The following is a 12,590-nucleotide window of genomic DNA, read 5'->3' on the forward strand; positions in this document are numbered from 1 at the left end:
ACCTAGACAGTCGGCGCAGCAGATCTGAGGGCAAAAAGAAAAGTTTTGTAGCTGTTCTTGTTCTTCATGTGAATCATATCTTTTCCAAAACCTGCCTTTTATATGTTAACATGCAAACAATTCTTTAGGTCATCAATGTGTATTTGGTGCAGAAAAAGTACATTTTAGTTCCTGATTTTTTACTTATGCAGTAATCTTTATCAAGTACTAATCAATCCAGGGTGTACAGATGTGTGATTTCTAGGATACGAGCCAAACAGAAAGAGAATCACTTAATACGACAGCACTGAAAAAACATTTCAGACTTACCATTACACATTCTGAGCAAATAGTTCTTTCCCCCTGTGTAATAAGGTTCCTGAGGGAAAAAAAGAAGGAACCATGTTGTTGACAACAGGGAAGCATATCTCTGCAACATACATTTTACGCTCATCATTTTGGACTAAAATTTCCTCACTATTCATTGATTGTAGAAATTGCATAGGCCTTTTTCATAACACATACAAACATGTACATGAACATGCTTGCAGTTCAAGCAGTGCTAGCTAGGTGGTGCTAATTTGTTAATAATCAATTCACCATATATTATGCAATATTGACAGAATCAAATTTACAATCAATGTTCATCTTTATCAAAACTTTTTATATTTCAAGGTTAACTATCACTGAGGAAGGTTTGGTAAGTCTGGAATTCTGAATCTACCTTTTTCCATGTTGAGACTCCATCCTCCACAAACTGGAAGACCGTCTCACACACGTCAAGGGTCACAGAGGAGAAGACGTCATCCAGCATGAGGAATGGTATCATTCCAAGACACATACCTGACAAGGTTAGCGATGAGAGTTACAGATGTTATGTAACCAACCACTAAAACACTGTATATCTGTAGATCTCATGTATCATTACTGGTAACAGAAAGCACCATTGGAAAAATATATCTAAAAGTCGATGCTTCATCATACTCTACAACATTCTATTCCACGTTGCTTTGTTTTATTACTTAGTGTATGCTAATTATACATGTGTATTACATTTTTCAGTATTGCATTCCTATAATGGAAAAAAGATCTTATGGGCTAAGGATAACATTAAAAAAACTGAGCTATGTAATACATGTATCAATTACTGGCAAAAAAAGTACTTCATACCTTCTTTTGCACAGTCCACAGCCAGGCTAATGACTGACAAGTACACATCACAACCACTCTCCTTTACCTGTAAATAACATGAATATGGGATGGAAAAGTTAATACTCCGAGTAAGGGTATAAAGTGTTTTTTTTTTGCAGGACCCGGCACTTTAAAGTTGCACATGTTGAAAAGGTCTGAAGTTAAGGATACTCACAATGTGGTCCTTTAGAACATCCCTGAAAGCCTGGTCCAGGGTGCTTTTCTTCTCTGTCTCACTGTGAAAAATGATTATAACGCCTTTGGAAATCATATTTATTAATAGCCCAACACAAGATAATTTGGTAGTTTGGTAATTTCAGTGAGAACTCTAAATGTACAATAGGTTGACCATACCTGCCTGAGAGCTTCATGAACCTTTCCTGTAACAATGACATGCTGTTTAGTCTCTCTGCCTCATGGATCTCAGCCTACAGAGAAAAACAAACTGTTACATCACAGAAATTACACACCAGAAAATCATAATTTGTCTTGCAAACTTTTGAGGACTGGAGAGAAGGCATCTACAAACAACCACATTCAAGGTTTAGCCCTGGCATACCAGGAAAGCTGAAACGGAAAGAACCAAGCAGATCCAAAATCTGCTGCTATTTTGTATGTGGAACACACAGGTAAGTGGAGATATATGAATTTTGATATTTTTTATCATGAGCGTTTTCTTGCCCCCCTCCCTCCAAACCTAGCTATAGCCTCGCCTCTCCCATGAACGACGTTGATTCCAGAGCAAAATTGAAGAATCTATTAAGACCCCCTTAACACATGAAGTGTTTCTGACACATTAATATTAGTAATATCTGTTCTGTTAGATCTTAATTCTCACCTCAAAGGCTTTCCTCGTTGCGGAAAAATCAAACACCGTGGCCGCCATTTTGGAGAATGGAATGTATTATTTGCAGAAGGGGGTGAGAAGCATCTGATTTTGCTATAGAAGGTTGATGACCCCATCAATTCATTTTGACCTTTTTTATAACTAAATGCTCAAATATATACGTTTAATTTACAGTGCCATAGAAAAGTGGCCTCATATCATAGTGAACACTATCAAGACTATTAAACCAGAAATGGAACATCCCACAACCGGTTTCAATTAGAACGAACCATAAATGATTGTAGGGGGATCAATATGTACAAATGTTACTATATTATAATATTGAATAGAAAGATAATGATATGCACAAAAATACGATTAAAGAAACTTTTATAAACTAAATTTAAGTTAATTTCACGAATCATTTATCGTTAATAAAAAAGTTAGACTATATATATAATTAGATATTGATATGGCTCTCCCCCGGATGATCCATCAGTTAGACTCTGCCAGTGGGAAGTAGCCGGACAGCTGTTCGTACAACTGGAAACAAGCCTCTGGAAACAAGAAATGTTTTCGGCATCCTGAACGGTAATACACAACTTCAGCAGCCTGGGACAGGGGTATGTTCAACACAGGAAGATGGTGTTATAAAAGCAGGAAACCGATGGAGCTGCAAACACGTGGCGCACATTGACAAGTTTAGACGCTCTGTTTCAACTTCAGGGAGGTGTCATAGCACATAAAGGTCTGGACAGCTACATGTCACCTGTGTGTTCACGATATCAAGTTACATGGAACTTAATCTCAGGGATCAGGGAATTCCACCACTGTGTATTCTTCAATACCAAGCAATGCTTTCTACATGTACCAGCACTCCTTGTATAACCTTAACGTTTAACATGTAACAGTAAGGTGACATATAATCTTGTTAGCAAAGTTGAGGAAGATTGTATCATAAACCGACACGTGGCAGACACCTGGCACATACAGGAGCTGAAAATATTAAACAGCTGCAAAACATGGTGATATATTCCTAGACATGTATTTATGACAGATGTGAAACAAAACCTTGTGAAACATTTGTGTTTACATGCAACTTGGAACTCAGTAATGTAAGGAGCTTGTCAAATAAGACTAGTCTGAGCAAATATGTATGGCAGATACCATAATCATGTTGGTATATTTACATATTGTCAGGTTATCTATATTTGGAAAGATTGAAGTCTGATAGTCTGGATGTACTGGACTGTTGTGCACTTGACTTATCTCATTGTCAATTAGAGTCAATTACTTTGTCAATTAGTAATTACCTTTGATTGGCATCAGTTGTCTGCAGTCTAAGAGATTCTAATGATCAAGTCAAGAAATACCAGCATCGTAAACATGGCAAACATGTCAGATACTACAACAAAACAAGGTGATCCTGATTTCACAAACCTCAGTAATGGGAGAAACGTATCCATAACCATCCAAGAAGGGGAAAGTTACATCTCCGTCAAGCCGGCTGGAGAAAAGCAGCCTGATGAAATCAGAGTCCTTGGAGTATCCCTTAGTGGCCTGCCAAGAGCTGGGCAGTTCTTGGTCTGTGTGGGCGGAGTCTTCTTCTTCTATCTCATGTATGGCTATGTGTTGGTAAGTATGTGTTTTTTTCTTTCTGACGAATGGTGGCCTTAATGAAGCTGGCTCCTTTTTCTCACTTTTTGTTCAAAAGCTGGCATTGTCATGAGCAAACAGTATTGTGAAAGAATGTAGTATAAACAAACTTTTCAGTGATAAAGTAAAATGGAGATATGATCATTGGTTTTACTTCTTTGTTGGTAATAGTACTAATACAATCTACTAGTATTACTGTTAAACATTACCACTTGTAGTTACAACTAGTTAATGTAATTATTTTGCTTATTTCATGTTGACAGGAGCTGATCTTTAGGCTGGAGGGATTTAAGCCCTTTGGTTGGTACCTCACACTTGTGCAGTTTGCCTTCTACTCTGTCTTTGGTGCTGGAGAACTGCAGTTCAAGGCAGACAAGACAAGAAGGTAAAACATTTTGCTCCAGACTTTTTCCTGGCAACAGTAAACCTTGGATTTTACCGGAATATTGGTTCTATGATATTATTATATACCCAGGTATTTTTTGCCAGTACAAAATGTAACTATCAAAGTACAGGGTAATTTGTGCACAATGCCATTATCCATGCCTGTGAATTTCATTATCTTAAATCTTTTAAGTTGCTTGAAATTGATCTCTCTTATATTACAGTTATAATACTACCGGCAATTTTTATTTTCACAGAATTCCCATGAAAACCTACTGTGGTCTGGCCTTTCTGACAGTGGCTACCATGGGCCTGTCCAACTCTGCAGTGGGTTATCTGAACTACCCCACCCAAGTCATTTTTAAATGCTGCAAACTCATACCTGTCATGATTGGAGGGGTGCTCATACAAGGTATCGAATTACATTCTGAACAAACTTTTCTTCTCATATTTGGTGTATTGGTTAGAGATCAAATACCCACTTGCAACCATTTTAGAGGGATTGTATGTATGATTAATAAAAAAAGGACAATTTTGCATGCAGACAAATCTTGACACTTTGTATTAATTCTTATGAATCACACTTTGGATACCTTTTTTTACAGGTAAAAGGTATGGAATGATTGACGTGACGGCCTGTCTCTGCATGACGTTTGGTTTGATTTTCTTCACTCTGGCTGATGTGGAGGTGCAGCCCAATTTTGACACCCATGGTCAGTATATAGACAATGTAGATTACAGTACATGTACATTGTACACATAAAGCAATGATATATTGTAGGAGTTATAAGACTGATTTCTACTGGTTTGATTCGTGTTCAACGTGAATGTCTGACAATGTGTATTTGTCACTACTGCAGGTGTGGTGCTGATCTCCCTAGCGCTGGTGGCAGATGCAGTAATTGGAAATGTGCAGGAAAAGACCATGAAGGCACACAGTGCATCCAACACTGAGGTGGTAGGTAAACATCCATCATGAGTTTGCCTGAACCGTCAAATATCTTCATGTGTTTTTGTGTTGTACAAGGAGATGAAAAAAAATCTTGCTTTTGCTCTGTTTCATCTTTTCTTTAGCAACAATCAGTAGATGTTGTAGATTGATGTTTGTCACACCTTACCCTCATTTACTGTCTGCTGTTGATGAAAATACTGCTTTTATTATTATAAAACTATGTATGATTAAACTTGTTTCCCCACAGGTGCTGTACTCCTATAGTGTAGGGTTTGTTTACATCTTGGTGGGATTGCTGGTGTCAGGAGAACTCCTGGAGCCAATCCGCTTCTGTGCACAGGTACAAACTGCCTTTGTAAGACCACTCAAGGCCAATAAAGTCTTGTATATGTGGACAGGTGGTTTTTATTGTCAGGAGTCTTGTGTGAATGGGAACAATTATCTAAGGAATCACCATTGGCCATGTGGTCCTTATGTAAAGGTCGTCCATTGTACAGTTTGTCAGTACATCTCCAACTATTACTGTAACTGTTTATCACAGATTGGCAACATATAATATATTAAGCTTTGATGCTAAATCTCTTTGAAATAATTGAAAGACTTTGTCATGTTGGAATTGATTTGAAATGCCGTACAGAGTGGCTAAATTGGTGTTTTGTTGTCTTGCCCCCCTGCAGTACCCAGGCTACACCTATGGGCTAGCAGCAGCCCTGTCAGTTACCGGCTACGTGGGGATCAACTTTGTGCTCACCCTGGTCAAGTCATTTGGAGCTTTACCAGCTGTAACAGGTATGCAGAGAACTGAACAGGCTTTTCATTGATACGAAAATGTAGCAACAATGGGGAACTGATTGTTATCAGACATATTACTAGGGCCTACATACAATCCCCTTGGCCATGCTAAGTCCAGATGGTTTATTAATCGGTGATTTACATCTGATCATCTCAATGTTGAAATTTCTCTGTACTGTCTTTTTTCTGCCAGTAACAACCTGTCGGAAGGCAGTTACTATCATCCTGAGCTTCATCTTCTTCACCAAGCCATTCACTATGCAGTAAGTACAAAGTACACAAAGTCTGATATCTTAAGTATGTCAAAGTGTAAACCCCATTCAGTATGGGCATAAACTTGTGTACAAAATGTACAATGCAGAGACTAATTGCTGTATTTGTTATGTATATTACCCTTTCTGGATTCCTGAACTCCCCTGAAATGTCAAACGTGATATGTAGGCTAATCTGATATTGTGGTTGTTTCTTTGTTTCCCCAGATATGTGTGGTCAGCGCTGCTGGTCACTGCAGGAATTCTGTTGTCAACATACAGTAAAAACCAGCTGAAAATGGATGCATTGATCCAGCGTTATGTTCTCCACCCACTCTTTACAAGACAAGGGAGGTCCAGTGAAAAGACTGAATTTGTCTAAACAGACATTACAAGAAACATCTCAGAGTTCATTTTCCTGCCCTAAAGTGAAGTGTAGACAAAAGATTTTAACATGGACAAAAACATTCCAACAAACATGAAAAATACCTTCATCTTAACAGTGATAACGTCTTAACAATGAAGGAAATGTGATACTGTATCAGTTGGTTGTTCTTTGTCATAGAGATCATCATCAGAAAAAAATTGAAATGTTGTGGCCTTAGACTTGCCCTTGATTCTGCAGCTAGTTTGTCACTAGGAAGGTTATTGCATGAGGCACTCCCCAGGACCTGGTGGAAGATATGCTGCAGCAGTGGTTTCCACAAGCAATGTCACTGAAGCACAAGTTCATTATTAATGGTGAGGTAATGGGTATTTGCAATACATGTACAAGGGGGTTGTAAATCCCTACTTCTGGAGTTGCATGTATAGAGCACATACATGTACCCAAAATGTACACTCTAGTAGATTGGCTGGGTGATGAGTTGTTTTTATCTACAAATGTATCAACAATTGTTGACGAAGTCAGCTGTCAACAAAAATACTTGACTATAATACTAACTGTTGACTGCCATTTGGCCTCAGCTGTTATGGTAATTGGGAATGTCAAGGATTTGTGGTCTTGTAGTTTTTTTTTAAGAATAGTCACTGTGGTATCTGAGGGATGTTAGTTAAAGTTGCAGATCTTTATGTTGCATACTCCTAGTATTTCTCTTTAGGCACAACTACATTTGTACAAATGTTCATTTAAGTGTTGTACACACATACATAACCTTACTGGTATGTGTACTTTGTTAGCTGTATATGGTGCTGCTATGTTTGGTTTCTGTTCAAGACCAACCAGGAAGAAAGTTTAGGTTCTATAAGGTCCAAATCGTGAATCTTGTTATTCAACGTTTAGAGACTGTTTACATGCAGTATGTTTGGCTAATGTTAGTTTTTGTCATATATATATATATATATAACATTATATATATATATTTATTATATTGGTGAATGTTATTTTGGCACTGGTATATGATATCCATATGGACATGTATTTATAAGAAGTGGGATAGAGAATTTAGTGGTTTTATGTATATTTGATTTATTATTACAGTCGTAGCTGAATATGATATATATATTTGTATATTGTTTGCTTAGAACAGAAGTTGAAATACAGTATTTGCACCTATTGACACAAGACATTGTCCATGCATTTAGTACTGTTCATTGGTGATGTCTTTTGTATTTACTAAGAGAGAATAGCACAAGGGAACATGTAATAAATCACCTGTATGGCTACAATTAAATCTGATTGCATGTGATTGGTGCTTCATGGCATAGCTGTTACCATTGCTAACTGTGGTGCCTGGAGACATGGAAAAATGTAACTGACTGGAAAAAATTCATTGCAATATATTGACAACCCCTAAACCATTGCAACAATAGTACAAATTTACACACATACACAAGTTGATATATACATAATGGTGCTTGTAAGTTTGCCCCATAAGTAGCTAACAGGTAGAGGTAGCTCTTACTTGTGAATTGTGTTGCTCGCCATGATATATTGTCTCAGAATGTGAACGTTATTAACGGCAGATTAATGCAAATGCACTTATTTACACTTTCTCCTCATGCACCCACCTACGTCGTTCAATACGGCTCAATCAATGTTGCCAGGACGACAGCTGAGTGGTATAGGGCGTACCAATAAGTCTTCTCTTTATTTGCTGCCAAGCCGTCAGAACGGTGACATGGTGGTGTTTATAAACCTGGCAAGCTGTCCGCTATTACTTTCACCACAGGCAGAACCAGGACAACCCCGGCAGTCGTGTGGCACGGTTAGAAGAAGGACTCCCGCTCCCCGCTCTCCTCCCGGCTGAGCCTGAGGCGCGACAGGGGCGGTGTCCAGCCCAGGGCGCTTGGGCCTGTAGCTGACCGGGGCCGGTAGGGCGGCAGGTAGTCCTCCTCGTTACTTAGATTAGGCCAGACTGTAGAGCGAAGGATTTTTAAGACCTTTGAAATCATATGCGGAACAGACATCTAGATTTGACAACTTGAAGCCGGGAAAAAGGTTTCCCATTGTTGCTTTTGGTGTCCAATTTTTGTTTAACATCTATCATCTAAAACGACCCTTACTCGTTAATGGACTCAAGATTAATGGAAACAAACATCACATTTTAGTCTAGTATCTGATTTTGAAGCTGCCCAGTGTGGCAAACGACGATGGACTTACCTGGTGAGGAGGAGCCGTACGCCTCGTCCAGTGACAGGCAGCTCTCCCGCAGGTCCGGCTGGGACGACAGCGACAGGAGGGACGCGGAGTTCTTCGGAACCTTCAAACTGAGGAAAAACATTTCAATCTGTTATTTTCGTAACATATGTTATATATGAATACAGCAGGACACACCTTACCTATGGACCCTGCTAACGTGATGTCATTGGTCATCAGTGTGTCATTTATCGACTAATTCATTCTATATAACAACGTTATATGATATATTGAAAGTGATATGATAAACAGTCTCAAGAGCAACTATATAGAAGGCAAGCGTTAGTGCTACTCTTTTCGTTTCCTTAAGACTTTCTTTCACCCTCTTTTGTTCTACTTTCCACCAAAAGACTGGACAAATCCGCTACCACACCTCACCTCTCTTCAATCAGTTGATGAATGCTACTGCGCAAGTCCAGGAACTGCCTCATCAGTGATTGGTCTTGCTCTTTCAGGTCCATCTGGCAGAGAGTAACGGGAAATAAAACATGAAACTCATTAGCTCATATTCTAGGTTAGTTGAAGATGGATGATGTGTTGATTACTGTACCTGGTTATGAGAAAGACATCAACAGCGTTCTCCGGGTACTCTAATCCAGAATGCACACAATATTCGGGGTGCATCTCTTTGACTCTGGGCAGCAATGTAAATGGCAAAGGCGGCAACTACATGATACTCGTATATGGTAAAGATGGTAACTACAAATGTACATGTCACTCGTACATGTCGTATATGCGTATTTTAGACAATTGTCATACTTAATGATCAATCTTTGATGTAGGTAATTATCTGATGTAGGGGCGAAAATCTATTTTCGTCCATGATTAACAGAGAAGATCCGGCACAAATATCCATTTCTATTCCTTGGTAGTCATGCCCGGGTAAAAATGTAGACCATCATACTGAATTCGAAGAACAGGACGACATGTTAAACTTAGTTTAGTCATGCTCACCGAATTGCATGCCCGAAGGCCGGGGCTCACTCACTCACTGAGAAAACCTGACCCATGTCACACTTTATTGACCGTCCGCGTCTCAGTGCTTTTAACCTTTACACAGCTGCCTTTTAGCGCATATCAGAAGTACATACCGTTACTTGAGCACTTCAAAGAACATGATTTACAACATACGTATTGGTTCACTAGTTTACGTTGTTGTACCTGATCCTACCAGTACAGCATCCGCCTCGACTTTTACAACAACCCAGGAATTATTGCCGTGTAAATATTTGGAGAGTCGGTCAAGGGACTTGCCAAACTACCGCCCTGCAATCAAGTTGCCAGGGCTTTCAAGGCCTTTGGGAGCAAAGGGGGGTATTTTGAATGATGGAAACTAGATACAGTGCCACGCCACAAGTTGTAAAGGCATTACGACAGCGCTATGAAGAGGTATAGCTAAGCTCCGTTGTTCGTGACTTTAAACACCAAACACCTGGCTTACTGTTATGAGGTACAAGTACGTGACAATCCAAGGGCATTATAGCAATCATTTGAGAAAGTACACTGTGTATTATGTATACACATGTACAATATACATGTACATGTATATAGGACCAATACTCACAATTTCTTGTCTAAGCCACCGCAGCTGTTTTTCTAGTCGTGCACCCCTTTCCTTAAACTCTGTGAACGCCAAAATGACCTCGGGGACATTCTGGTCGACGTTTGTTCTTTCCCCCTGTTGTTTGCCGTCCATAGTCTCTTCCAAAGTACGTTTACTTTCACCTGTCGTAGCAACCTGACAATTCACGTGCGGCGTCGTGCTAATGTTTGTTTGGTCAGACATGTTTTGCGTCTGTAAAGGCTCACTTCCCTTTTCCATGGAAGTCCCGTTTTCCTTCTTCAACGACAACGTCAAGTCCTCCAACCAATCTACCGTAGCGGCAGTCGATTTTCTCGGCAGTGGGATACTTATACCTGTACTACCTGCCCTGGAAGTGGTCTGGTGCAGAACCGCGTATCTAGTCGTCTGTCGCCATTCCACTGACTTATCATTGAGTGGTGACCTTTTAATGTCTGATGCATTCTCCGTATCCAAATCGCTGCGCCCTATCCGCTGTGTAAAACTCTGGCTGTGTTGGCCGCGCCCTTCCTCTGCCTGGTCCGGTGTCGGTCGTCTGTTCCCAAGCGTTACAGACACGTCACATAATAGCGCCTTGTTCTGTGTTTTGGCAGGTGAGCCGTCCTCGGACACGTCCAACCTGGTGGTTTTCGACTTCCTGCTATCAATATTACATATTTTCTGCTCCTTGCCGAGAAGCGAGACCCAATGCGAGACGTCCTTTACGTTATCTCCCATTCTCCCACCCTGCGGCTTATCTAAGTCTTGTCGTACACTTAGCTCTGCCCAATCACATAGACTTGGTTCTGAGCAACCACTGAAACGTAAACAGAGACAAAGTTAGTAAATCATTAATCCACGGGCGATAATTCAAGCATTCAGACATGATATCACCACCGTAACGTTAGCATTACTAAGTAACGTGAGGTTACCAGTTAACTTACAGAAACAGTTTACAGTCACTTTAAAATTAGTGTAAATGTGTATCATGTGTAAAGCATGAAGTATACTTGCAATCAGCACTGATGCCATAACAAGCTACCTGCAAACATCATTTCGCACAAAATTCAACACCGAGCACTTCGTCCCCTTTTTAAATACTCAAACATCAAACCTTGCTTTCTTATCTTATAAAAGTACAATGTACCCCCCATGACGATGTTTGAAATTCTATTAGCTGAAAGATAAATTTGGTATATAAACAGTGACCCCCGCAGTAACAATACGTCTCCGAAAGTTTCGTCATGTTCACGTGACGGCCGTGAGTGTGATTGCACAAACTTATCATGTTTAACATCGTTAAGAATGCGTTAGGGGCAAACATGTAGCATAGCGCTGTCGAAGTGCTTCTGCTATTTCTTAAAACTCTCCCAAAAGGTTGCTGTGTTTCAGGGCCGCTGTTCGTGGGCTTGCGAATTAATTCATTTGTTAGTGGACAGAGCAAGATATCAATTGTTTGAGTTTCAACCATTGACCCAATAGCGAATTTTTGACTGAATTATTGGCCTTCCTCACTTTATAATGATATACTATCTTTGACGCCAGGCCATTTGAAAATACGTGGCGCTCCGAAAACGTGCCGTCACGGTTATGGGTCAGAGCCGTCTGGAAGCCTGTAACGTTATCTGCCTGGTCAGTGTCAAGTAATAATACATGTAGTTCAAGTATATTCCCTTGTCTAGGAAATATCTACATCGTGTCGGTTTAAAGCTAGGACAACCGACTCGGCTGAGAAAAATGTACTAACGGCCGCGGTGGCGTTCCACGGTATTAGTTTAGAAATGCAATGTATACACTCAACTGACTGAAAAGAAGTGCTCCCATTCCATAATAACACTCGTGCTTGAACCATGACTTAAACTCAGAATTCTTACTAGTCCCGGTGACTGACACTTCCCAGTGCACATATTTTCATCTACGGGATGTCCGATTCTCTATTTCTGTTTTGATGCTGTAACATGGCCACTCAGACAACATGCAGACAATCGCCGTCACGCACACACACACACACAAATACACGCACACAGATATGTGTATAATGTATATACATACGTGTAGTCATTTACGCATAAAGGATCATAAAGCCATTCAAAAATACTATTGATGGAAATCATGTGGTACCTTCTATTCCCCGCCAGTGCACCATACGCCAGGGCAATCTCCGGTCATCTCCGTACGGACCGCTGTTGCACTGTCCTGGGATGATGTCGAAGTGACATCGGTGCGTTTTCCAGACAACAATGTAATTCAGGAAATGACCAATCAGCGTACACTAAAAAGACGGAAGGGGATGCTGATCGGTGCACCCCTCTCCAGACAACTATTCCCAACACGATGGGATCACATTCTATCGTCCGACT

At 40.2% G+C, this 12,590-nt stretch overlaps 3 protein-coding genes across 3 annotated transcripts in view; 1 reads left to right on the plus strand and 2 right to left on the minus strand.

Annotated features, from left to right (window-relative positions):
- Positions 1-2,222, minus strand: part of LOC109463001 (THO complex subunit 1-like) — a 4,453-nt gene extending 2,231 nt beyond the window's left edge. The window contains exons 1-7 of the mRNA XM_019759649.1: positions 2,009-2,222; positions 1,525-1,598; positions 1,346-1,406; positions 1,150-1,216; positions 704-822; positions 310-358; positions 3-24 (exon numbers count right to left, since the gene is read on the minus strand). Of these exons, the coding sequence (XP_019615208.1) occupies positions 3-24; positions 310-358; positions 704-822; positions 1,150-1,216; positions 1,346-1,406; positions 1,525-1,598; positions 2,009-2,056 (440 nt within the window). The 5' untranslated portion in view covers positions 2,057-2,222. The remainder of the gene's footprint in view (positions 1-2; positions 25-309; positions 359-703; positions 823-1,149; positions 1,217-1,345; positions 1,407-1,524; positions 1,599-2,008) is intronic.
- Positions 2,223-2,493: 271 nt separating this feature from the next.
- On the plus strand, positions 2,494-7,361 carry LOC109463060 (adenosine 3'-phospho 5'-phosphosulfate transporter 2-like). The gene is made up of 9 exons (XM_019759764.1): positions 2,494-3,631; positions 3,916-4,037; positions 4,294-4,448; positions 4,642-4,749; positions 4,897-4,994; positions 5,236-5,328; positions 5,666-5,777; positions 5,974-6,043; positions 6,260-7,361. The coding sequence occupies exons 1-9, from the start codon at positions 3,350-3,352 to the stop codon at positions 6,411-6,413; spliced, it is 1,194 nt and encodes a 397-aa protein (XP_019615323.1). The 5' UTR covers positions 2,494-3,349; the 3' UTR covers positions 6,414-7,361.
- A 497-nt stretch (positions 7,362-7,858) lies between these two features.
- Positions 7,859-12,474, minus strand: LOC109463061. Its single transcript, XM_019759766.1, has 5 exons — positions 12,352-12,474; positions 10,234-11,047; positions 9,048-9,130; positions 8,634-8,740; positions 7,859-8,388 (listed from the first exon to the last, which is right to left on the minus strand). Exons 2-5 carry the CDS (start codon positions 10,966-10,968, stop codon positions 8,240-8,242), a joined length of 1,074 nt encoding a protein of 357 aa, XP_019615325.1. The 5' UTR covers positions 10,969-11,047; positions 12,352-12,474; the 3' UTR covers positions 7,859-8,239.
- Positions 12,475-12,590: the final 116 nt, after the last annotated feature.

Source organism: Branchiostoma belcheri, unplaced genomic scaffold (assembly GCF_001625305.1).
Source record: "Branchiostoma belcheri isolate BF01 breed outbred unplaced genomic scaffold, Haploidv18h27 scaffold121, whole genome shotgun sequence".
Taxonomy (NCBI): Eukaryota; Metazoa; Chordata; class Leptocardii; order Amphioxiformes; family Branchiostomatidae; genus Branchiostoma; species Branchiostoma belcheri.

Bases quoted from the DNA above. Each gene is read 5' to 3' on its own strand.
- LOC109463060 (XM_019759764.1), top strand. From the start codon at position 3,350: ATGATCAAGTCAAGAAATACCAGCATCGTAAACATGGCAAACATGTCA. The intron at 4,750-4,896 runs GTCAGTATATAG...TCACTACTGCAG, and splicing joins GCCCAATTTTGACACCCATG to GTGTGGTGCTGATCTCCCTA. The intron at 6,044-6,259 runs GTAAGTACAAAG...TTGTTTCCCCAG, and splicing joins ACCAAGCCATTCACTATGCA to ATATGTGTGGTCAGCGCTGC.
- LOC109463061 (XM_019759766.1), bottom strand. From the start codon at position 10,968: ATGGGAGATAACGTAAAGGACGTCTCGCATTGGGTCTCGCTTCTCGGC. The intron at 9,131-10,233 runs GTGAGTATTGGT...ACTCTCTGCCAG, and splicing joins GGTGGCTTAGACAAGAAATT to ATGGACCTGAAAGAGCAAGA. The intron at 8,389-8,633 runs GTAAGTCCATCG...TTCGCTCTACAG, and splicing joins GTACGGCTCCTCCTCACCAG to TCTGGCCTAATCTAAGTAAC.